We start from the raw sequence: 26,560 nt of genomic DNA, 5'->3' as shown, positions 1-26,560 counted from the left end.
TACCACAGCTTAACCCTGACCAGCAACACACCTGCTATTCTAGTCTGGACCACATGTCCAGAGATTGCTACTCATTTCAAACGGTGTGATAGACAACCGAGGACTAAAGGACGAATGTGACATTCACTCACTTTGTAAGCTTTTCAGAGTAGGGACTATTTTATTATTTGTTTGCACAGCACAATGAATCCCTGTCCTAACTGGCACTGCTGGGCAAAACTGTAATATAGATACTACTAATAATGGTAACCTAAATCAGACTCTGAACTTAGGCCTCCAGAGGTGAAAGGCTAGTACACTAACCCATGTGCATTTACCCTGACTTCCCCAGGATTCAAAACTTTGAATGTTGTGCAAATTTAATGGTGTACGGAGGAAATCGCCTATTCAGAAAAATCCCTGTTTAGAGAATTCCATTAGAGATAAGTACTTGTTGCCACCATTACACCCCCATATTTGGAGCTAAATGTGAGAAAGGACCATTTATATACCTGATATATAATACTATACTATGAATATATTTTAGCATTCCTTTTATTTATATACAATTACAGTTAATTAATGAATGACTAAGAAGTGAATTAAAATGTTTGTCTTGTTTATATGGTAGGGTTATTCACTCCATAGGGTTGTGATTTCTAAAGCGCACTACCATGTTGTGCATTAACTGGTCCATGTAGACCCTGCTGGTGCACTTTAATGTAGTTCTATTTGAAACTAAAGGTTCCCTAGTGTACACCAGCATGGTTTAGACAGCCAATTAATGCACAACATGTTAGTGTGCAGTAGAGTACTTTATTCCAGTGTGTAGACAAGCCCAAAGTCTTCCTGTTCTGATGTTAATATTTCTAGAACAGCATGTTTTTAAAAAATAATTTTGCTAGTGATAGACAGTGGTATTATGCCACCACACTGAAGATCCAAACTCAACAGTGACTTTAGGATTTTCAGTCCTTGGGTCACTGAAGTAAAAAGACAAGATGCGGATTACATTTAATTCTGGTGAAAATATGGAGTAACTCCATTGACTTAAAAGGAGTTGGTCCAGATTTATAGTTGTGGTATCGAGATCAGAATCTGGGCCATGTTGTGGGGTGGATAGGTGACTAGCTCTGTCTTTAGTGGGAGGGAGCAGAGAAAATGACATTATTATTACTATGTATTTGTATTACTGTGACATCTTATGTCTTCTCCATACTAGATAGTTAATGGAGCACAATTTAAAGGCAGCCTCTGAGGAAATCCTGCATTCTACCAGAGAAAGTACCATGAAGCTAGTAAAAGACAAGCTACAGACTTTTTATTTGTATAATAAACAGTAGCATCCAGAGGCTCTAACCAGAAGTGGGCCCCATTATGGTAGGCAATCAGGAATAACCCCATTTTGCTAGGCACAACACAGACACATAGGAACACACATTTCCTGCCCCAATCAACTTACAGTATAAGGGGAAAGGCAGTAGCTCCTATGAGAGGCACGTGAGCTTGGCCCACATTCTTGACAGCTGTGAAAATCTCTACTAACAAAGTTCAATCGATTTTTTTTAAAATTAAGCTTTAAAAGTTTTAATTAAATCTCCAGTGTTTCCAATTTGTTAGAGAATGGAAAGATTGCTGGAATATGAAAGAAGCTAGAAGAGGAAGAGTTACAAAAAGATAAGACGCACATGGATGTAAAGAAACACTATAGTGCTATTTCAGTCAGCTGCACTACATTTGTAATCAAGGAGTCAAGTTTTAGAACTGCAGTCAAGAAGGCATACAGTACAGTTTGCTCTGCTACTAGTGATTTTGAATCTGGAGCAGTGCTACTCAAAGTGGTGGTCCGCGGACCAGCACGCATTGGCTGCCGGTCTGCGTGCACATTGGAAAAAAAAATTGCCAGTCCCCCACATCAGATAGCTTGAGAAGCACTGATCTAGAGATTTCAGCAATGATGAATGCATCCAAATGATTGGCCATATATCTTTCTGATATTTCCTATGAAGATGACACCAAAACGTCAAAGGACAGCACTATTACTAATACCTGTTCAAAAATATACAAACTTTTAAATTAAAAAAGAAATGAACCATGCTTGATGTCCGTGGACTTGGAAAACACCAAAACTGCCATATAAATTAAAATATATAAATACTAGTAGGCCCTGTCCCACAGTAACTTTACTCAGGCAAAGCCTCTATTGATCTCAATGGTTATTTCGCCTAAGTAAGGACTGAAAGACCTGGCCAATACTTTACTTTTCATTTTCATACAAATAAATGTTGAAAAATATCATGTTCAGTCTCAATTTTATTTACTTTTTTTTTGGCTATTACTCAGTGAATAACAAAGTGGTAGGATAGCCCAAGAAACCTTTTGGTATTAAAATGAGTCTCCTAATACATGTTAACATAAAAACATTATCTTTGTGTAACAATTTTGTATGTCTAAATGTTCAATTTGGATACTTTGTGGATTTTTGTAATAATGTAGCTTTGATACACTAACAAACTGTCCTGAATACCTCAGAGCTTATAGAGACAAGGTGGGTGAGGAAATAATATTTTATTAGACCAACTTCTGTTGGTGAGAGAGACAAGCTTTCTGTGTGTTCGAAAGCGTGTCTCTCTCACCAGCAGAAGTTGGTCCAATAAAAAATATTATATCACTCTCTTTGCCTCTCTTATAGCCTGGGACTGACATGGCTCAAGCTATACTGCATTGGACCTTATACCAATTCATAGAATCATAGAATATCAGGGTTAGAAGGGACCTCAGGAGGTCATCTAGTCCAACCCCTGGCTCAAAGCAGGACCAATCCCCAATTTTTGGCCCAGATCCCTAAATGGCCCCCTCAAGGATTGAACTCACAGCCCTGGGTTTAGCAGGCCAATGCTCAAACCACTGAGCTATGTGAAGAGGGGGTTAAAGTTTGTGTTTGTGGTCTCAGGTTATAAGAAACTGATTTTTTAAGACACAATAGATTTTTTCAGTTTTTTTCCCTTCATGGAAGTGAAGCCAAACTGCCCTTAAGAAAGATTACAGCATTTTATGCTGTCAAGAGGCAGAGAGAGGAGCACTGTGAAGTGCAGCTGAATGGAGGTGGTGGCCATGTTTGCTTTGACAGGTTATGGCCTCAGTCCGTTTTGTAAACAATGGGAGATGGTGTCTATTTTGAGAAGGCCATCTTAACAGAAGGCATATTCTTTTGAAGAAGACAATCCAAATACAGTAATGCATTTTGGCTTGGTTAAGATGAACATCAATCTTTATTGTTTCTAAAGGGAAACCATACCTTTACTTTGCACAATATATTATCTCTGGTTAATAAATATTGATCATCTCAGAAGAGGTAATTGCTGTTTATTGATGCCACCATCATAACATTTATATAAAAACTTAAAATCTAAAATACTTTTTTAGGTGTGTATGTTCGATATATAAATCTCTCCAACGATACAAGTAAACTATAAAATTTGTATCAATATAGTTTAATTTCACACTTTAAACAAATATAATTTGTACATAATTTATGTATTTATAAACTATAGTCTCAAATAGGATACAATTAAAATCTGGGTTTGCCTTATTTGACTGAATTCTATCTTCCACAAAAGTTTTATTTACTTCAAATGCCCTTTAATCATTGAATTGTTACAGTTTACGAAGTCCAAGAAGTGTATTCTTTATCCCACTATTCAAAGCTAATATATCAAGTGTGTAGTCTTGTAGTTCATTACATTTAGCGATCTGAAATTGAAGTGAAACAAAGCTTCCATTAGATGTGCCAATCACAAGTATATTAGATCTAAAGACAACTTTTGCTAAAACAAAACAAACTGTGCCTCCAGTCCTGCAGCAGGATCCATAAGCATGGATCCCTGCACCTCTGGAAAGTCCCACTGATTTCAACAGGGCTCTGCACGAATGCAGGAATCCATGCTAGCAAATTCAATTGTAGGATCATGGTCTAAATATCAGAGCATTAGCTTTTCAGGGAAAAAACAAAGACTTGTAAAGCAATGTGAAAGCGAATATTGTGACAAAACATTGCTCATTGCATTTCTTAATGTTTATGAGCTATGATTTTCATAGAATAAGTTTGGTATCACCGTTATCTCCCAAAACTCAAGAGAAGTAATAGTATGAGAAAATAAATTAAACTGCGTTCTTTAGATTTCTTTAGGATGGAATACATGGGAGATAGTTTGAAATACTATATTCCATTTCTCTCCCTAGTGCTTATGTCAGATTTAATAGTTCTGTCTATTACTTTCAACAAGCCCATCCTGACTGCTTCTGGCAGCAGTCAATGGCACTTTACTACCAGTTACCCATCTTTAAAGTTTAAGGCCTAGTCTAAATACGTTTTTTGTTCCAGAATAACTATTTCAAACAGGGGTGTAACTTTTTACTGAAATAGTTATATTGGTAGAACCTCTAGTGTGGACACAGTTACACTAGTACAAAGGTGCCTTATAACATCTTACCTTATGGAAGGGGGATTAAGATATACTGGTATAGAGCACCTTTATCTAGTATAACTGCATCCACACTGGGAAAAGGATGTGTACCACTTTAAAACAGTACAACATTTGTGTGTAGATAGGCCTTAGTTTCAATAATTAATAAAGGTATATGTGGAGCATCAAACATTCTGGTTTAGCCTTATCGGTATAAATAAAAACTTAGAACTGGCTCTGCAACGCAACAGGGCTGCTCACCTCCAGCATCTGGGCATCGTGGGAAAAGGAGGGCAATTAGAAGAGCATTTGGTGGCGGACATGATGGGGAAGAATATTATATACTTTCAACGTGAAGATTAAAAAAAAATCTAAATCACAAATGTGAAACACATTCCTATGTGTCAAATTTTCAAGAGTGTGCAGCTAATCTGGAGTTCCCCTACAATGTTTCGCACTACACAGGTGTGCGTGCAAAAATCATAGTTGCATGTGTAGTTAATTGATCTGTATGCAAATATTAGGTGTCTGCTCTTGAAAATGTTTTGCTACGAGAAACTAAAGAAAACAATCTAATTGTTTATTTACTGTGAATTCTTGAGTTTTGACAAATGAGGACTGAGACCAAATATATTCTAAATATAAACAACATAACACAAGGACTTTAAGAAATGGACTGTATATAAACCTATACTAAAAGAATGTTAATGTTGCAAAGTAAAGCACTCAGAAATTAGCAACTATCAGAGTCCCAATTTAAATACCATGCTCCAGGCTGTACTGGCTTTGATTAGCCATTATTACAGGTTTTATGTTGGCCACCAGAGGGAGCCAATTTTATTTCACATATACAATAGAAACAAAAAAGTCTGTTTTATTTTTAATAAAGATATGTTCCTGGTTCTCTGTACATTGTAGCAAGGGCAGAGGATATCAGAATCAGAACAGAGCAGGTCAATGATATCATATCATACAGCTTCTTAAGGTCAACACGTACATAATTTCATTTTAAATTAATCAGAATATACAAAAGAGGAGGAACAAATTCTGAAAATTATTTCGTCTATATGTGTCTTATCCTTTTGTCATTAACTAATTGTTCACAGGGGAAAGAAACACTACTGACTTTTATTTACTTTTTTATTTAAAAAATTCTTACTATTTTATAAACTATAAATATGAAATATCAAAGTAAATGTAAAGTGCTTACCTTGTGACATTTAAAGCCATTATACTTGTAGAAGGCCTGCTTTTTGATCCAGGGGGAGGATGAAAAATCCGTCCTTCTTTATTAGTTGTGATGGGCTTAGAATATTTAACCACATAGGGCTCAGCAGAATGCGAAGGATAAGAATCGAATGTTCCTGCTTTCATGCCTCCTGCCTGGAAAAGAAAAGGAAAGTTTCAAAGTGCTAATTTACAGTACAATTGCTTTAACTGTATTTTTCCGTACAAAGGTAACCCAGAACACGGCATGGCAAATCACATCATATTATGTACATATCAGAAAACCACATACCACATGTTTAAAGTCAACAGGAAACTGTTAAGAAAATTTACATAATTACATCGGTGAATACTTGATTGGACAAACTCTTTTCTATATATCCTGGATTATGAGGAAAGAATTTTAAAAATATAAAGGGGATTGTAAAAAAAAATTAAAATGTAGGGTTTTATTGTGGCAAAAACAGAACCGATAAAGATCACCACTGGTTCCCATCAGTACAGCTCCAATGGTGGTACCAATAGTGATACCATATGGCAGGATTCAAGCATTAATATCAACATGTTGCCTAACCATGCCCAGAGCACTAGACAATATGGTTGTAGTTGCAACACTGGCTAGTCTCTACCAGCCCTCCCACTAGAACAGCAATGAGAAGGGTGAGGAAGGGGTGGTACCACCTGCATCCTGGTGTTCTCAGATTTGGGGGCGCTGCACAGTTCTGAGTCCTTCAGACGAGTGCTAGGCGGAGGAGTTATCTTATTTTATTCCTACTGTTATGAACTGGGTGAAACCTTGTTAACAGTGAGTTAAAACCTCATTCAGATTGATAGGTGTGAACTCACCCTTCAGTTAACATAACTGTAAGCATAAACCCCCACCCAAGACAAAAGGCATGTTTGAACCTGCCCAGGAGCTTTTGGCTGAGTATTGTTTGAGTAGAGGGTGTGTGTGAGGAGCGAGCATATAGAAATTAAGGACAGACAAGAACATAGAGAGAGGGAAAGGCAAGAAAACCAAGCAGGAGCCTGTAAGCACAGCATGACTCTAGAACAAGCTAGAGAGTGAGCTTTGGGTCTGGGGTTGGCTTGGGGGCTGTAAGCAAAGAAACTGTTCCTTTTGTTCTTGATTCTTTCTGCGTTCAGAGACACAGGATTTTGTTCATTCCTTGTAAATAAACAAGAGTGTATCAAGGAAAATACCAGACTCCATCAATTTATACTTCCAACTGGAACATCCCCAGGGCCTCGAACTCTGACTAGCTGCTCTGGTCGAAAACGGGCAACTTTACATATAAATTTGATTAACTAAATTTTAACAATTGCTCTGTGCTGATTTTAAAGATAAGCCTTTTTCAAGTTATTTAGAACATGGGTTATATGACAAAGTGACTCACCAGCCAGTGAACCACCTTGTGGCTTGGTGCAGCACTGTCAGGGTTTTCCTCTCTCTAACCTTACTGACCCCACCATTCAGATCTGCTAGTGCCCTCCTTAGTCTGGTGACTTATACCTCCAGCCAGGTCACTTTTTAGCCTCCCACTTTCAGGGGTAAGTCAGAGTTCAGTCCAATAACAGTACAACTCTAGGCCCACTGGGCCTTACTGTTGTACCAATAAAATAAAAACCAGCAGGATCTTATTAAAGGGAAAAAGGCAAAATACCACATTTACTGTGAATACAGAAAGAATCATAGTAAGCAGTTAGTTATAGTTATAACATTCCATTCAATCTCAAATTTATTCTCACATTCATTCATACAAACACACACACACACACAGGTTCTGCAAGGTTGTTATCATAGTTACCAGCCTTAGAGTTGCTCATGCCAAGCCACTGGCCAGGTGGCCTGGACATGAGGAGGGAGCAGGGCCTTGTCAGATGCTCATCTGATGCTCCTGGAAGTTGGTTTGCAGAATCAGACCCCAAAGTTCTCACTTTTTAGAGTCTATTTTTATAGGAATTTCTTCCTATCGCAGTCTATGAGAATTGCTTCATCATGCTGTTGCTGAATCAATCAGCAGATAGCACATTCCTGACGGCTCCAAGATGTTATCTTGTTCTTTGGTTCTCCCATTCTTGAGGCTGCTGGGTGGATTCCAGTCTGCCCTCCGGGGGTCCTCTGGTTATTTCCACTTGACGCCTTCTTCAGCCGATGGACACTGGATTCTTAGGCTGGCACCTCCCTGATCATTCAGTTATTATCCACACCAAGCATCCATCCACATACATCCTCTATCTCTATTTTAATCACAATTGTTAATACAACAAAAGGGTGGGGAGTCTCTGGGTGCTGTTTCTGTTGTTAGAGTATTGTTTTGAGTCTCTCTCTCTGTGAATTGCTTTGAGAATAGACTCTGTCTTAGAATGTACTAACACAATTAGCAGCTTGCAAGTTTCACACATAGAGGGAGAGAAACAGTACCAAAACCCAAGAGACCTCTTAATTAGTAATACCCTGGAATTTAAACTCTGGGGAATCAAACTCATTTGTGATTTTAATACAGAACTTCTTTAATATGATCCAACATAATAAGCCTTGTCCAGGGGCTTCACCAGGATTTTCATTGGCTGTCCGTAGGGGAACCCAATCCCAACCTCTACCCTGGGTTTCTGTCCAGGACTCCTGTAGCAGGCACTTAAGTTCTTCTTCCCAGGCGCGCACCTTAGAGGGAACTATTGCGGACCACCTGAATGGAGTTCGCAGTTCACAGGTGGTCTGCGGACCACAGTTTGAGACCCTCTGGTCTAGTTATTACGTAGTCCTGTCTTGAGTGAAGGGGAATAGACTAGATGACCTACTGAGGTCTCTTCCAATCCTACTCTTCTACGATTTTTGTCTTCTATACAATATGATTTAAACTTTCTACAAGAACACCACCAAATATTTTGATTTTCACTTTTTGCTACAGTACTTAAAGAGAGCAGACTCACCTTTTTAGCAGGAGAACTTGGTTTAAAGGGGTGTGCAACTGGCTTTTCTGGGGTTGGTTTCTTAGCTGGTGCCAAAGGTTTATCATCAAGATATGGATTTATGTCAAAATATTCCCGAGGATAGAGATTTAACTTGAAAGGCCCTCCTTTAACCAAACGCAAATGGTCTTCATGCACCTTCTGTAAAATAAGTAGTTTTAAAGGTATTACCTTGGGCATTTTTACCTCAGATTATTCTGAATAGAAAAAAATAAAAAGAGATTTAAATTCAATGTTGAAAAAAAAACTTACTTTTAGCAATGTATTTAATGTAATTTCCTCTGCCAATGTTAATCCTGGCTTCTACATATACCTTTGGCACAACATAATGCATAACGAAACAATCCATTGAGAACAACAAATGCTAGGAAACTATGACACACTAAAAGAAGAATTTAAGGACTTCTTAAAATAAGTAAATTAAAAAACTCTTTAAGATCTCAAATTAACTAAAGGACACATGGTACATGTATGGACTTTAACATTACAAATACAGTACAACCTTGCTAATTCATGCTAATGATGGGGAACAAATTTTCACTGCTTAATGAATAAGAAACAAATGTTGCCCTTCTTCAGAGGACAGAGGTACCTGTGGCAACCAAAACAATGTGCTTCTACTGCATAAGGAGAAGACAGGATTTGGGGAGTTATACAATTGGTGGTACACCTTTTTTAAATTTAAATTTAGAGCTTGCATGATGTGCCAGATTGACAACCCAGGAGAATTAGGTCCTTTATTTATCCTCCAGCTTCACCACAATGACCGGCTACGGGTTGACTTGTAGAGACCAACCACCTCTAAGACCAAAAGGATACTTCATTCTCTAACTCCATTCAGTCCCTGATATTTCTCTTTTGTGTTCTATTTGAAGAGCTGAACAGAGAACTTGTGTGGAGGCCAGTGTGGTGACAGTGTGAAACTTAGGTCTTGTCTTCACTACTGTGCTGTATCAGCGCATCTAGTGAAGACGTGCTTCATCAACAGGAGAGCACTCCCCCATCGATGTAATTACTCCACCTCAATGAGAGGTGGAAGCTATGTCGGCAGGAGAGTGTCTCCCATCAACATAGACCAGTATAGACACCGCTTTAAGTCGATGTAACTTATGTCACTGAGGGGGGTGGTTTTTTCATGCCCTGAATGATGTAAGTTACATTGACTTAAGCGGTAGTGTAGACAAGCCCTTAGTCATTCTGGATAGCTCCTCCCCTATTTCTGGTTGGACTTGTATTATGTTACATGTTTCTAATCAGAGATGAGCCCCACACAAACCCTAAATCTAAACACACTCAGACTTCACAGGGTTCAGTTCTGGATCTGAACTTTGCAACTTGGGCCCAAACTACCAAAAAAATTTGCAATTTGGGTCATTCAAACTAATAAAAAATTAACCTTTCTAACCCAAATGTGAATTAGTGGCAAACAAAACCCCATTCTTGATGCTGAAACTTATAATATAAGTAAAGTAAAAGCTGTTTTATCTGGCTCTTCACCAACTGGAAAGCTCTATAAACTAGCATTTCTGATCTTCACTGAAATTCCGGTTTATAGTTTGGTTGGCGCGGGGCCGGCAGTGGGTTGGGGCACGGGAGGGGGTGTGGAGCGTGGGCTCTGGGAGGGAGTTTGGGTGCAGGAGGGGGATGGGGGTGCAATGTGCCAGATCTGGGGGCTGCTCACCTTGGGCGGCTCCTCACAAGCAGCGACCTGTCCTGGCTGCTCCTAGGCGGAGGTACGGCAGGCAGCTCTGCATGCTGCCACCATCCTGCCCTGAGCACTAGCTCCGCAGCTCCCATTGGCTGGGAACCACAGCCAATGGGAGCTGCGGGGGCAGTGCCTGCAGGCGCCTGCCGCAACTTTGCCTCAGAGTGGGCAGGACAGGGAGCTGCCTGAGGTGAGCACCCCCTGGATCCGGCACCCTGAAACCCCTCCCATGCCCCAACCTGCTGCCCTGAGCTCCCTGCCACACCCAAACTGCCTCCCTGTTAGTTAACTGGCATTTTTCACTTACTGGGCACCCCCATTCCCCCAATATGCTGGATAAAACAACTTTTACTGTATTTTTTACCTCAAAATCTCAATTTAACTCCAAAAAGATATTAGTTTGTGGTAAAAATATAAAGCTCAAAAATACTTATTCCTATGGCAAAAAAGCCCTCTTTCAGCTATCATTGTTCCCCATATATGATGAAAATATACAATATTAGTGAGATTGATACATATAAATATAGCAGCCTTCTCATATTTACTAAGTTATTTAGTGAAATACAGACGATATGCTCTATTTTTGAACAGCCCCTGATAAAATAGAGTCCCAGCCCATGACTGGGGTTCCTAGGAGCTACCACAATACAAATAAAAATAAATAAATAAATAAAAATTAATTTGGGTCTCTCTTTCTCTCTCTGAATTCAATACTTTGGGTCAAATCCTTAGCCCACTGCATAGCCCAAGCAATAGGACTCTGTGCTGGAGTGACTAAGAGGGAAAGGAATGATATATTTAACAAAAAAGGCAATTTATCTGCAGTCCACTTGGCAAATAAATTAATACTGGTTGCTTTAGGCTAAAAGAAAAACCACAGGAAATATTTTTGCAAAAAAATCCTGTTTGCAAATAGTGATTAAATAAAGTTACTGAATAGTTTTACCTTTGCATTCATTTTTCCGATTTCATACACCTCACTTGAGTGTGGATACTGTTTACCTATGGTAAGATTTGGATATCTGTGTAAAGAAAATTAGTAATGGTGACTTCAAAGTTCAGCATTTAATGAAATGCTGTTCAGGGAATTATACTGAATGTTTTACCCATATCCAGTTCCTTTCTTTCCAGGATTTGTGTAAAGGTTCTTTCCAGGAGGAGCATATGCTGTTTTCCCTTTTAGTTGTGCACTGAAGAATGGATATGGACCACCTATAGTTCCATAATAAGTACCCACTCCGCATCTGAAATATAAAATAAACACATAATACAATAATTATTGTTAGTAACAATAAATTAATAATTAGTACCCATTCAGTGCTCTATAGCTTCAAAATTCTGAATGATATTAATTGAAAAACAAGCAACTAACATTTTTGGAGTAAACATACAAAAGTTGAGGTTCTGTTCATTCCGCATGTACAACAACGATCCTATACACAGTGTGGTAGAGGCACACAGTGGGAGTAGATGGGGACAGAGTTAAAGTTTTGGGGCACCTTAGTTGTGCATGTCCACACTCGTCAATGTTTGGCTTTTGGTTTGTTTGCTTTACATTTTCTTTTAACATGTTCCTGCTTTTCACTGTTGTTGTTTTTATGTCAACCTTATATTAAGGGTATTTTTAGATATTTACAACCTTAATTATATTTTACCAACATTTTTTGTATTGAATTTCCTACTGTATGTTTTCCCAACACTTTTTAAGAATGAAGAGGTACTCTCAGGCCCAGGTAGCCAGGGTCTTCAGAGCAATTTCCTGATATGGGGCTTAAGACCCCTGTAAGGAATTAGCTTCAACTATACATGTCCCCAATATGCATTTTATTAAAGAGCATGCAGGCTCTTACACATATTTTATAACAGCCGACATCAGCCATGTAAACATATGAAAACAAATATTAATATATAAAACTTCCATCAGTGCCCCCCAACTAGTGAAAGGCATTGCTAATCATCAAAGGCAATGGCAAACAAATTTGGGATTTTGCTATTATAGAAAACAAAAGTTGGAAGAACTTCAAAAAGTGATAACAGAATCATAGAATATCAGGGCTGGAAGGGAATTCAGGAGGTCATCTAGTCCAACCCCCTGCTCAAAGTAGAACCAATCCCCAACTAAATCATCCCAGCCAGGGCTTTGCCAAGCCAGGCCTTAAAAACCTCTAAGGAAGAAGATTCCACCACGTCCCTACGTAACCCATTCCAGTGCTTCACCACCCTCCTAGTGAAAAAGTTTTTCCTAATATCCAACCTAAACCTCCCGCACTTCAACTTGAGACCATTACTCCTTGTTTATCATCCATAGAGCCAGTTATCTCATCATAGAAGGTAATTAGGTTTGTCAGGCATGACTTGCCCTTGGTGAATCTATGCTGACTGTTCCTGATCACTTTCCTCTCTTGAAGTGCTTCAAAATTGATTCCTTGAGGACCTGCTCCATGATTTTTCCAGGGACTGAGATGAAGCTGACTGGCCTGTAGTTCCCCAGATCCTGCTTCTTCCCTTTTTTAAAGATGGGCACTACATTAACCTTTTTCCAGTCATCCCAGACCTCCCCCAATTGCCATGAGTTTTCAAAGATAATGGCCAATGGCTCTGCAATCACATCTGCCAACTCCTTTAGCACCCCCGGATGCAGTGCATCTGGCCCCATGGACTTGTGCTCGTCCAGCTTTTCTAAATAGTCCTGAACCCTTCTTTCTCCACAGAGGGCTAGTCACCTCCTCCCCATACTGTGCTGCCCAGTGCAGTAGTCTGGGAGCTGACTTTGTTCGTGAAGACAGAAGCAAAAAAAGCATTGAGTACTTTAGCTTTTTCCACATCCTCTGTCACTCGGTTGCCTCCCTCATTCAGTAAGGGACCCGCACTTTCCTTGACTTTCTTCTTGTTGCTAACATACCTGAAGAAACCCTTCTTGTTATTCTTAACATCTCTTGCTAGCTGCAACTCCAAGTGTGATTTGGCCTTCCTGATTTCACTCCTGCATACCTGAGCAATATCTGTATACTCTTCCCTGGCCATTTGTCCAATCTTCCACTTCTTGTAAGCTTCTTTTTTGTGTTTAAGATCAGCAAGGATTTCACTGTTAAGCCAAGCTGGTCGCCTGCCATATTTACTATTCTTTCTACACATCGGGATGGTTTGTCCCTGCAACCTCAATAAGGATTCTTTAAAATACAGCCAGCTCTCCTGGACTCCTTTCCCCCTAATGTTATTCTCCCAGGGGATCCTGCCCATCAGTTCCCTGAGGGAGTCAAAGTCTGCTTTTCTGAAGTCCAGGGTCCGTATTCTGCTGCTCTCCTTTCTTCCTTGTGTCAGGATCCTGAACTCAACCATCTCATGGTCACTGCCTCCCAGGTTCCCATCCACTTTTGCCTCCCCTACTAATTGTGAGCAGCAGGTCAAGAAGAGCTCTGCCCCTGCTTGGTTCCTCCAGCACTTGCACCAGGAAATTGTCCCCTGCACTTTCCAAAAACTTCCTGGAATGCCTGTGCACTGCTGTATTGCTCTCTCAGCAGATATCGGGGTGACTGAAGTCCCCCATGAGAACCAGGGCCTGTGATCTAATAACTTCTGTTAGTTGCCTGAAGAAAGCCTCATCCAACTCATCCCCCTGGTCTGGTGGTCTATAGCAGACTCCCACCATGACATCATCCTTGTTGCTCACACTTCTAAACTTAATCCAGAGACTCTCAGGTTTTTCTGCAGTTTCATACTGGAGCTCTGAGCAGTCATACTGCTCTCTTACAGACAATGCAACTACCCCACCTTTTCTGCCCTGCCTGTCCTTCCTGAATAGTTTATATCCATCTATGACAGTCATGTGAGTTATCCCACTAAGTCTGTTATTCCAATCACATCATAATTCCTTGACTGTGCCAGGACTTCCAGTTCTCCCTGCTTGTTTCCCAGGCTTCTTGCATTTGTGTATAGGCATTTAAGATAACTTGCTGATTGTCCTGCTTTCTCAGTATGAGGCAGGAGTCCTCCCCTCTTACGCTCTCCTTCTCGTACTTCCTCCTGGTATCGCACTTCCCTACTTACCTCAGGGCTTTGGTCTCCTTCCCCCAGTGAACCTAGTTTAAAGCCCTCCTCACTAGGTAAGCCAGCCTGCTTGCGAAGATGCTCTTCCCTCTCTTTGTTAAGTGGAGCCCGCCTCTGCCTCGCAATCCTTCTTCTTGGAACACCATCCCATGGTCAAAGAATTCAAAGCCTTCTCTCCGACACCACCTGCGTAGCCATTCGTTGACTTCCACGATTCGACGGTCTCCACCCGAGCCTTTTCCTTCCACAGGGAGGATGGACGAGAACACCATTTGCGCCTCAAACTCCTTTATCCTTCTTCCCAGAGCTACTTAGTGTGCAGTGATCCGCTCAAGGTCATTCTTGGCAGAATCACTGGAGCCCACGTGGAGAAGCAGGAAGGGGTAGCGATCTGAGGGCTTGATGAGTCTTAGCAGTCTCTCCGTCACACCGTGAATCCTAGCTCCTGGCAAGCAGCAGATTTCTCGGTTTTCCCAGTCGGGGATAAATAGCTCATTTTCCTAACTACAATTATAAGACCCATTTTCAGTTGTTTATAACTTTGCCAAACTTTAAACATTCAGAATGACATTTTCCATGTCAAGTGTCTCTTTGAAGCTGATTTTTTTCTATACCATTTCAGCCAAAATGGCTGTGTCATTTTGGAGAATGAGGCTAGAGAAAGATAAATTGTTTTGATAAATAGCCCATTTTTCTAACTACAATTTCTTTAAAAATACTTTAAAACAAATTAATTTTAAATTTAGGGAGGAAAAAAATTGTTTTGCCCACAGTGAAAAAGTCTGGCTACCTTTTCTTTGAAATGCTCTGGTGCCCCCATGCTTTAGAGCAGTGGTTCTCAACCAGGGATACACAGAGGTCTTCCAGGGGGTACATCAACTCATCTAGATATTTGCCTAGTTTTACAACAGGCTACATGAAAAGAAGTCAGTACAAACTAAAATTTCATACAGATAATTACTTGTTTATACTGCTTTATATACTATATCAGGAATTCTCAAAATGGGAGTTGTGATTTATTTTATAATTATATGGTAAAAATAAGAAAGTAAGCAATTTTTCAGTAGTAATGTGCTGTGACACTTTTGTATTTTTATGTCTGATATTGTAAGTAGTTTATAAGTGAGGTGAAACTTGGGTATGTAAGACAAATCAGTTTCCTGAAAGGTTGAGAACCACTGCTTTGGAGCAGGGACTTGAAATTCAGCAAAGGGTGGCTTTTGTGTCAGGAATGGACATTTGGTTATCCCTATAAAAATAGAGTTGAATTTGGGCAAATTATAAACCTTTAAAAAAACTACAGTTTGCAAATGCTCGGTAGAGACTAGCTAAAGATAAACAGCTAAAATCTCCAAAGATTCCATCCTCCCTGGGCGTACTCAGCCTCTCACATCTCCTAGTGCTGACCAGACTGCACATGCACCATCCCCACAGAGCAATTGAGCATCCTCCAGCCCAGAACTACAGGAATTCAGAAAGACTTTCCTTGTAACAGCTGCTCCTAGTTGCTCGAGGCTGGGGTGGGGTTGGGCACTGCAACTGAGAGCAGTAGGCAGTTTCTCCTCAGCTCTGGATCACCCTGCTGCTGGCACCCAGACAGCATGGTGGGGGAACCTATCTGATTCTAATGCACGGAGGAGAAAATCCAGGCCAGGAGGGATGGGAAGGACTAGATTAGAGCAAGAAGACTGGTGAGACTGGAGGTGGAGGGGGAGAAACAGTGACAGGGAGTTGGAGGGAGAGACTGGGACTGGTTGTGCAAAGACACTGGGACTGGGGGCACAGGAAATGCTTGGGCAAGGAGACTGGGAGCTAGGGGGGAAGTAGAGGCTGTGACTGGAAGCTAGTAAGGGAACAGAGGAAGAAAACTGGAAGCCCGTTAGCTGGGGAGTGGAGAACACTGAGATGAGATGAGGAATTGCGGGGAGGGAGGGAGGAACTGGGACTGGCTGGGTAGAGGGGATGAGACAAGCAGCCAGGGAGGGAACATGGGGGGAATCTGAGATTGGATGAGGACCCCAGAGAAGGAGACTGGGACAAGGAGGTAGTGGGAGGGGGAAGAGGAGAGATCAAATCAGATGAGGAGCTGGGCATGGTGGAGACTGGGATTGACTGGGCAAGGAAACTGGGGACCAGAGCCATCCCTAGGGTATGGCACATTGTGGCAACTACCCCGGGCCCCACGCTTTGGAGGGTCCTGTGCTTCCTGAGGAGGTGGGCGGGGGGCGAGGAGGAGCCCCCCCTACCAATGTCCCCCTGCCCCCAGCGCTTCCTGCAGGCCCCGCTGATCAGCGCATCCCCCTCCTTCCCAGCGCCTACTGCTGATGAGCTGTTTTGTGGCATCTGGACTGGGCACTGTGGGGGTGGAAAGAGTAGTGAGGGCGCAGCATGCTCAGGGGAGGGGGCAGAACTGGACGGGGAAGAGGCGGGGTGGGACAGGGGTGGGGCCTTGAGGGAAGGAGTGGAATGGGGGCAGGGCCTGCGCGGAGCCAGGGGGAGCACCCTCCAGCAGATAGAAACTGGGTGCCTATGTCCACGGCCCTGCTGGGGACAAGGAGTTGGGGTGGGAGTGGTGGAACTAGGACTGGCTGGGCAAGCAGACTGGAATAGATGTGGGGAGGGGAAGAGACTGGAAGTCTGGAGGAAGACTGGGACATGGAGAGCAAACTGAGAGAAGAGCAGAACTCTCTGGGCAGGGAGACTGGGACTGGGATGAGAAACCTCAAGAGTGGAGACTGGGGCTGGAAAGGTAAGGAGCATGGGACTGGGACAAAGAGGCAGGGATGAGGAAGAGACAGGACTGGGACTAGGACAGGTTCAATGGGATGGAGAGGAAGAGATCAAGATTGGGAGAAACAGGCAGAGAATCGTCTGTGCCTATTGGAGCACACTCCCTTCCAGAACCCGGAATGAAACCCAAGACTCCTCTGCTGTCAACAATATTCACGAAACCCACTGACAAAAAGTTCGTCTTATCTCCCTCTAGCTCAAGTGGCAGAGATGTATGTGGTGGAACTAAAGGTTCCATGCCTGCTGAGGAACCACATGGGTCAGTGTGATGCCACATGATGGAATTTTAGTTTTGCGGTTTGCTTTTTTAAAACTTTTCAGAGACAATCACTAATTATGTGTTTCTCATTTTCTGGGTTCCCAATCTGAAGCCCTGACACCTTATTTGGAGAAGTGCTGAGCCCTCACAACTGCAACTGAATTCAGTGAGAGCTGTGCTTGAATATATAAAGTATTATATATTGCTAGCACCTCATTTTTCAGAGTCCTTAAGTGTCTAAAATTGGGCAACCAAAATTAGTAAATACTTTTTACCTTAATCTCTCTGTGCCTCTGCTCCCCCTCACCTCATATGGGTTTTGTGAAGTTAATTTCATTAATGTAGACGAAGCCCTTGGGTACTATAGTGATAAGCACCCAAGACAAACTCATGAGTAAATTAATAATTCTGTCTTCAATAGTGGGTTTCAATAGTATGCAGTAAATAAGGCCTAGGGCACATGGTGAACAATAAGGAGAAAACAAAATATCAAATTGCTGTTCGTTAAGTGAGCAACATCCATCTTGTGCTCTAAATGAGGCAGGGGTCATGTGGAAAAATGTGATTACGGGGGAAGTCCCGGATGACTGGAAAAAGGCTAATGTAGTGCCAATCTTTAAAAAAGGGAAGAAGGAGGATCCTGGGAACTACAGGCCAGTCAGCCTCACCTCAGTCCCTGGAAAAATCATGGAGCAGGTCCTCAAAGAATCAATCCTGAAGCACTTGCATGAGAGGAAAGTGATCAGGAACAGCCAGCATGGATTCACCAAGGGAAGGTCATGCCTGACTAATCTAATCGCCTTTTATGATGAGATTACTGGTTCTGTGGATGAAGGGAAAGCAGTGGATGTATTGTTTCTTGACTTTAGCAAAGCTTTTGACACGGTCTCCCACAGTATTCTTGTCAGCAAGTTAAGGAAGTATGGGCTGGAAGAATGCACTATAAGGTGGGTAGAAAGCTGGCTAGATTGTCGGGCTCAACGGGTAGTTATCAATGGCTCCATGTCTAGTTGGCAGCCGGTATCAAGTGGAGTGCCCCAAGGGTCGGTCCTGGGGCCGGTTTTGTTCAATATCTTCATAAATGATCTGGAGGATGGTGTGGATTGCACTCTCAGCAAATTTGCGGATGATACTAAACTGGGAGGAGTGGTAGATACGCTGGAGGGGAGGGATAGGATACAGAAGGACCTAGACAAATTGGAGGATTGGGCCAAAAGAAATCTGATGAGGTTCAATAAGGATAAGTGCAGGGTCCTGCACTTAGGACGGAAGAACCCAATGCACAGCTACAGACTAGGGACCGAATGGCTAGGCAGCAGTTCAGCGGAAAAGGACCTAGGGGTGACAGTGGACGAGAAGCTGGATATGAGTCAGCAGTGTGCCCTTGTTGCCAAGAAGGCCAATGGCATTTTGGGATGTATAAGTAGGGGCATAGCGAGCAGATCGAGGGACGTGATCGTTCCCCTCTATTCGACATTGGTGAGGCCTCATCTGGAGTACTGTGTCCAGTTTTGGGCCCCACACTTCAAGAAGGATGTGGATAAATTGGAGAGAGTCCAGCGAAGGGCAACAAAAATGATTAGGGGTCTGGAACACATGAGTTATGAGGAGAGGCTGAGGGAGCTGGGATTGTTTAGCCTGCAGAAGAGAAGAATGAGGGGGGATTTGATAGCTGCTTTCAACTACCTGAAAGGGGGTTCCAAAGAGGATGGCTCTAGACTGTTCTCAATGGTAGCAGATGACAGAACGAGGAGTAATGGTCTCAAGTTGCAGTGGGGGAGGTTTAGATTGGATATTAGGAAAAACTTTTTCACTAAGAGGGTGGTGAAACACTGGAATGCGTTACCTAGGGAGGTGGTAGAATCTCCTTCCTTAGAGGTTTTTAAGGTCAGGCTTGACAAAGCCCTGGCTGGGATGATTTAACTGGGATTTGGTCCTGCTTCAAGCAGGGGGTTGGACTAGATGACCTTCTGGGGTCCCTTCCAACCCTTATATTCTATGATTCTATGATTATGTAACCACTGTACCCCAATGCCTATGTACAAGAGGGCCAAATTAAGGTAGCACAGGCAACCTTCCATTGACTTCAGCGGACTTGAGCTCGGGGCTAGGTGTGCATGGCAATTAAATCCTATTGGGTTGGGGTGGTTTCTATAGAAAATATCGCAGAGGTAACAGAAGTGTCTGACTGAGTGGGTCTCCCTTAACTATAGTGGGCTAGCACTCGCCTCCCCATTCTCTGCTCACCAAAGATAGCACAGGCATATACACACCAGCTCCTACATCCCCATTATGGCTGCTCAACTGTCAGTGAATGATTCCCTCTTTATGGGTCAACTGTACAGGCTCCTAGAACCACCTGATTTCCAACCTCTCTAGTGGAGGGGCTATGGTGTGAGACTGATCTACTTTGCACTGGGGAGAGAGGATGGACTCAGAACTCGGTGGAGAAATGGGACATAAAGATGGCTTAAAACCACCTTTGTACGCACATAACAGAGCACAGCTTGGACACAGGCCAGGATCTGGGCCTTCTACTTCATTGTGATTCAGTCCATGGTAGATGAAAGGGGCCAGTTCCTGGATATTTATGATGAATGACCAGACAAAGTGTATGATGAACAGATTTTCAAGCATACTGAAATGTGCAGGAAAAGAAAATAAGGTACACTGTTCCCACTAGACACCACAGCCATTAACAGAATCTCAGCCCAGATGACTCTTGGTTGAAGAAGCCCCATTTCCTCTCCAAGCCTTCTGATATCTGGGAGATACTTTTTAGCAATCTTCCATTTGAAAAAATGGGAAAATCCAACTACAGACAAGTGAAATTAAAGCCCTACTTAGATGGCCAAATTCTGGCTTCCTATGTGCATAAGTATGCATCAACAAAATAGCATATACACCCATGGTATTTCTAGAGCATATGGCAGAAAATGACCAATCCTGGCTCCTCAAAAAAATGAACAAGAGGCTACTCTCCAAGCTTTTCACAACCCAAGCCACAGAGAGATGACTGGACATAGCCAATAACTGGTTTGTGTAGTGCAGTGGTCAGCAGCCGGTCAATCGCGATCGACTGGTCGATCCTAGAGGATGTCCCAGTTGATCACGATCTCCGGTAGCACAATAGGGCTGCCGCTAAGACTCTCTGCCTGCCTCAGCCCCACGCTGCTCCCAGAAGTGGCCAGCGTGGCCCCGGGGGTGGGCGTGGAAGGGGTCTCCCTCCGCATGCTGCTCCTGCCTGCAAACACCGCCCCTGCAGCTCCCATTGGCCAGGAATGGGGAGCTGTGATCAATGGGAGCTGCAGGGGCGGTGCTTGCAGAGAGCAGCAGCGTGCAGAGCCACCTTCTGCCTGCCATCTCCCCAGGGACCGCAGGGGCGTGTTGGCCCCTTCCGGGAGCGGAGTGGGGCCGGGGTAGGCAGGGAGCTTGCCTTAGCAGCAGCCATGCAGCACCGCCAACCGGGAGCTGCCGGAGATAAGTGCTGCCTGGCAGGAGCCACACCCCAACCCAGAGCCCCCTCCCAGAGCCAGCACCCCCACCCCCTCCTGTAACCCAACAATCTGCCCCAGTCCGGAGCCCCCTCGTGCACCCAAACTCCCACCCTGAGCTTGCACCCCTCATCCCCTCCTGCACCCCAATGCCCTGCCCCACACTCAGCCCAGAGACCCTTCCCACATTACGAACCCCTCGGCCCCAGCCCAGAGCCCGCATCCCCTCCCGAACCCCAACCCTCCGCCCCAGCCCGGTGAAAGTGAGTGAGGGTGGGGGAGAGCAAACTACGGAAAGAGGCGGGGATGGAGTGAGTGGGGTGGAGTAGATCCTGGGTTGCCCTTATATTCAAAAAGCGATCTTGGGCGTAAAAAGGTTGGAGACCACTGGTGTAGTGAGTACTGCAGAAGCCACCAGAACACTGGCAAAGCAGCAGGGTATATATGTAGCTAGGCTTTATATTTTTATATATAGTTAGTAAACATGGCTATTTAGAATCCAACTGTGTCCATATGCTCTCCTCATATTATTAATGTGGTATAGAGTGCAAAGACATGATAATTTGGATATTATTCCGTATGCATTCCTTGACTTTTGAATATCCCCTGCAAACAGTCACCCTCAAAGATTATCTCTACTCCTAGTAAGAAGAGAGTGGTGTAGGCTCTTTGTGAGGCACAAAGTCACCTATATATTATGGACAAGGCTACAATTTTTTCATGGAGGTTGTGGAAGTCAGCCCTATCAGCTGGGGCAGGGCTGCAGCTCCTGGCCGCATTGGGCAACGGGGTCTCCCCACAGCTCCCTGCCTCTGTGGGTGGCGCCCTTCCGCCCCCACAAGCTCCCAGCTGCCACAGGCAGTGGGGCCGCAGTTGCAAGTCACCCGGGAGCTCTGAGCCACTGAGGGCAGCAGGGACCCCTAGAGCTTGAAGCAGCCCCCACAGCTGCCCAACATCTGCAAGTGGTGTGGGGACCCTGCAGCTGAGCTCCCCGTTTTATCAGGGATATTTTTAGTAAAAGTCACGGACAGATCACGGGCTTCTGTGAATTTTTCTTTATTGCCTGTGACCTGTCCGTGACTTTTACTAAAAATATCCCTGACAAAATCTTAGCCTTAATTATGGACACATATACATTACAGTGTACACAGGATAAGTGTACATTTGGGGACACAGAAGCAGAGTGGGGACATTATGCCTGATTGTAAATACCTGCCAGAGTCTGGCCCATAGTTTTTAATATCCCTTTAAGACAATCCTTGTGTTTTAATAAATGGATTGGACAGCATACATTTTTCAATATAACAGACTTTTCCCCCTGCCTGTCTGTATTTTTATTAAAAAGCCCCAAAAGCAGGAAAACTGCTTAGCCCAATAACAGATACATGAACTCTTGCTTTAACTGTAATTGTGTGAAGCTACATGGGGTCTTTGTTCAGATAGATAAATATTTTCATCAAAACATCAAATGCACTGCAGGCTATTTATGTCTCTGTATCCTCTGACCAACTCAGTCATAGAGGTGTCATCCCATGATGTTTTCAATTGGTAGTGATTTTATCCTGGTAGCGCCCATTTGTCTCCAGCATTGAGGAGAGATCATGCTTTAATATTAGGTATTATAAAAACTCCAAGGTAATGGAACTCTGGCAATGGAAATAGAGAAATTCAGGATAGTGGATTCTGTTAGTCCCATTTCCCATGATGCAGTACTCTTAGCTTCACACAATATTCTGCTAGAGATCTTTAATGTCTCTTTAAGTTTATGTTGGTTATTAGGTGTATGGACTATGGCAGTACTGTGTTTTAACACTGCTTCTTTATCATATGTTGTACATATCTTCTCATAAAAACAAAACCATACTCTTGTTAACAGTTAACTTTTATAAAAAAGTTGTGACAAATTATTTTTAATGCAGCACACACACACAAAAAAGGCAGCCTTTCCCAACACTTACGGCAGTTTGACTCCATTGCTTGGAAGGAAAGCTTTGCCCATATTTTTCTTTGACTCTGCCAATCTATATCGCCTCCTTAGTTGCACAGGGTTTGAGTAGGCTTCACCTTCGAAAACCCTCACAAACTGAGGCTCAAAGTAACCTGCCTGAAGAGCTGACAGCATTTTGGTACCCCCAGGTAACATTTGTTTGTTCTTGCTTGCAGCTTCATTGAAAGGGCCTTTAAAACAAGTAAGCATTGTAAATATTCACTTAACTCTACAGATTCTCTTAATTTAAATTTAGAAATTAAAAATGAAGACTGGGTATGGATGGTTCAAAGGGGCTGATAATGCAATACAGAACCTTTCATCTGTAAGTCACATGTGGTAGTGACTGATTGCTGATACTATATGGCAACTGTTCAGTAACCTAATATATGAAAAATGAATTGTTTGACTCAGTCAAGTTTCTAGTGGCATGCACCATAACACAAAAATACCATTGCTATTAGCAGCTTTTGGAGGGAGGCCATAACTATTCTGCACTAACATCTAGCATTATCTAGAAGAGGAAGGTATAACAGGATCCAATGGCTGGAAGTTGAAACTAGACAAATTCAGACTGGAAATAAGGCGTGATATTTTAAGTGAGAATAATTAGCCATTGGAACAATTTACCAAGGGTCATGATGGATTCTCCATCACTGATCATTTTAAAATCAAAATTGGATGCTTTGCTAAAAGATCTGCGCTAGGCATTAGTTTTGGGGAAGTTCTATGGCCTGTGTTACACAGGAGGTCAGACAATTGTCCCTTCTGGCCTTGGAATCTATGAACATCACTTCACAAAGGCTGATTCTTACTGAGGGTCAAACTCTGTTATCCTGGACTCATCATGAGTAATACCATGAGTAGTTCCAATGAACAAGAGTGAGGATGAAAGAATCCAGCCCTAAGTAATAAATAAATAAATAAATATATAATCTCCTATGCACATTGGTCAACTACAAGCAAAGAAATAAAAGATTACCACTAAATTTAAAGTACTGAAAACATAATCTTATAACAGAAATGCCAGTTGGAGCAGCCACACAGAAAAAACTACCTGCTCTCAGCATTGGCATGTAAGGAGAAGATAAGGCTTTCCATAATGCCAGTTCAGTTTTAACATTACAAATGCAAACAAAGATAACCGAGGAGCAAAACTGTGGAGCAATTTACTGTTGGATTAAGTCATCATATTAATGCTGTTCTGCAGCTGAGTCTTTTAGCAGAATATTCAAAATAATGAAGATAATTTGCATATTGACTGACAAAGAAAATTGGTGTCCCATTTTTTGTTTTCTTTCAGTACAATTGGGAAACAGTTTCAAAGGACCTAATTTCTTAAAATGTTCATTTCAAAGAAGTAATTAAATGCTATACATATCCTATAGAGTAATCTACTTTACCTGGTTTGTCAGGGGTTTCATAAATTTTAATTGGTCGCCTGTTAACCTAATTTTACATAATTTATCTACATTTCTCAAAAGTCACAGCTATTAATTTAAAATTTGAGTCATAAGGACATTATAAATTTTAAAAAATGCTGCCCTCATTTGGGACGTGCAAATGCTGGAGGGCTACACAATCTGTGAGTTGACATTTCCAAGGGAAAGAATGCCCAATGTGGAAAGCCAAAAGAATATGTACTATCCCAAAAGTCTAAAAGTAAATCCATTTGCAATGTCTTTGCATGGAGCAGCTGGAACCCTACCACCACTTATATCCCATGGTGTGATGAAAAGCAGCCCCTGGAAATCTCCACAATTATGATAGAGAAAGGGGATGAGTCACTGGAGGTGACACCTACTCCCCACCAGCTGGTAGGTAAAGACCAGTAATTTCAATAGTATATTTTATCTGTAACTTGGACAACAAAATGCAGCACATATATTTTTATTAATCTTAATACATAAAACTCGGCTAAACTGAAAAATGTTTACCTTTTTTATGCTGTCTCTTTTTGCATTTATTGTGACATTTAAGCAGACCTCTACTAAAAATGGATTATGCCACACTGAGCAAAGATAGAGAGCTTTTTGGTTACTAAGAAAACCCAGATGTCTCTGAAAAGACTAATAGAAAACAGTGAGTCAGTAGAAAGACAGATTAGACGGCTATTGGAAATATCCTTATTGCTAAAATGAAATGTACTTACGCATATAATGTGTGACATATTTATCTCCAATGGTAACATACTCCATTTCACTGAAGAGGCCAATCCTCTCCATGTCAGATTTCCCTTCTCCAGGCATGGTTGGTTCTGTGTGACACTTCACTACACTAGAAAATGTAGATGTTTTCTTATGCTCACTTCTTTTACTGCAAAGCCATACAAATAGAGTTACAGTCAAAGTCTGCAACAAGTTTAAGCATTTAAAATAAAATGTACCATTATGGTACTGAGATTCTTTGGTTCAAAAGTATTAGCACTCAATTCCTTTAAGTTTCTGTTGTACTCAGCATGTAACACTATCTATAAAGTAGGACATAACTGGGGTGGTGATGGTGAGAAGAGGACTGAACTAGACTGTCTGGGAGAGAGCCAGCATTAACACATGTCCTTTAAAAAAACAAATTTAAAACCATTATGAGACAGATATGGCCCACATTCATCTGTGGTGTAACTGGGTTCAACTCTTATTAAAACCTCTGGATCAGAATTTGGTAACGAGTACCCTTAAAATATTGAGATCAGGGATCTGAGTAGTGCAGTTCGATGGTAAGGATATGCAGGATAGCATATCCTTTTGCTTTCTGGATTACCTTCAGCTGTGCTTTGTAGTCATCCTTGGTTAACAATAGACAGGAGATGTGAAGGAGTTTTGGGATCCCTATTGTGGTAACCTAAATCCTGATCCTGAGAAGTGCTGACCAGCTACAATTCCCACTGACTTCAAAAATGTAAATGATTGAGGTCAATGGTAGCTATGGGTGCTCAGCTCTTCTCAGGATCGGTCCCCTAATCAGCATATAAAGAGACTACTGAGCCCTGCATTAAGAATATATGGTGTATAATATATTTTACCTGCCTCTCAGGGATGTTGAGCAATTTAATGTATTAATATTTGTAAAGCTTTTTGGATGGAAGATGTTGCAGAATTGCAATGTACTGTTAAAAAAGTAAAAACTGATTTTAAATGATGATGTAACCACCAGTTACATACAAACACACAAATATAACTACATCGGTTTACATACACGTAAATATATTTTTGTAACTATAATTACAGTAGCGTATGACTAATCAATGCATAAATATCATTACAGCATCAATTATTGCATATATTTGCATGATTAAACAATTTGCATGAAATCTTCCTTTACAGTAACGACTGACTGTTAATTGCAGTGGCTGAGGTGAGCCGCATAGAGAGGGAATAATCCGCAGCACACGCTTTAAGGAGGACGTCTGGACTGATTTCTCACTCACCTCACACCAACCTCGCCAGGTGTGTTGCAGAGGGTCAGCGGCTGCCCCCTCCTCTCTGCATCCCCAGGCGGCGGCAGCAGCAGCAGCAGCAGCTTCTGAGAGGTACAGGACTCTGCCCAGGACTCTTTGTTGATGCAGTTACTCTGGATTCGGGAAAGTCCAACAACACATGAACAGCATTTCAGTGTTGTCCCCCCGGTCTGTCG

The 26,560-nt window shown here is 42.2% G+C and overlaps 1 protein-coding gene across 1 annotated transcript; it reads right to left on the bottom strand.

Annotated features, from left to right (window-relative positions):
• Window positions 1–3,325: 3,325 nt before the first annotated feature.
• Window positions 3,326–26,522, bottom strand: CFAP96 (cilia and flagella associated protein 96). Its single transcript, XM_048847978.2, has 8 exons — window positions 26,355–26,522; window positions 25,080–25,243; window positions 22,899–23,118; window positions 11,457–11,594; window positions 11,297–11,372; window positions 8,607–8,786; window positions 5,656–5,828; window positions 3,326–3,732 (listed from the first exon to the last, which is right to left on the bottom strand). The coding sequence occupies exons 2-8, from the start codon at window positions 25,174–25,176 to the stop codon at window positions 3,687–3,689; spliced, it is 930 nt and encodes a 309-aa protein (XP_048703935.1). The 5' UTR covers window positions 25,177–25,243; window positions 26,355–26,522; the 3' UTR covers window positions 3,326–3,686.
• Window positions 26,523–26,560: the final 38 nt, after the last annotated feature.

This window comes from Caretta caretta, chromosome 4, assembly GCF_965140235.1.
Source record: "Caretta caretta isolate rCarCar2 chromosome 4, rCarCar1.hap1, whole genome shotgun sequence".
Lineage (NCBI taxonomy): Eukaryota > Metazoa > Chordata > Testudines > Cheloniidae > Caretta > Caretta caretta.
The sequence above is the reverse complement of the archived record's forward strand: the minus strand, read 5'-3'. Positions and strand labels throughout refer to the sequence as shown.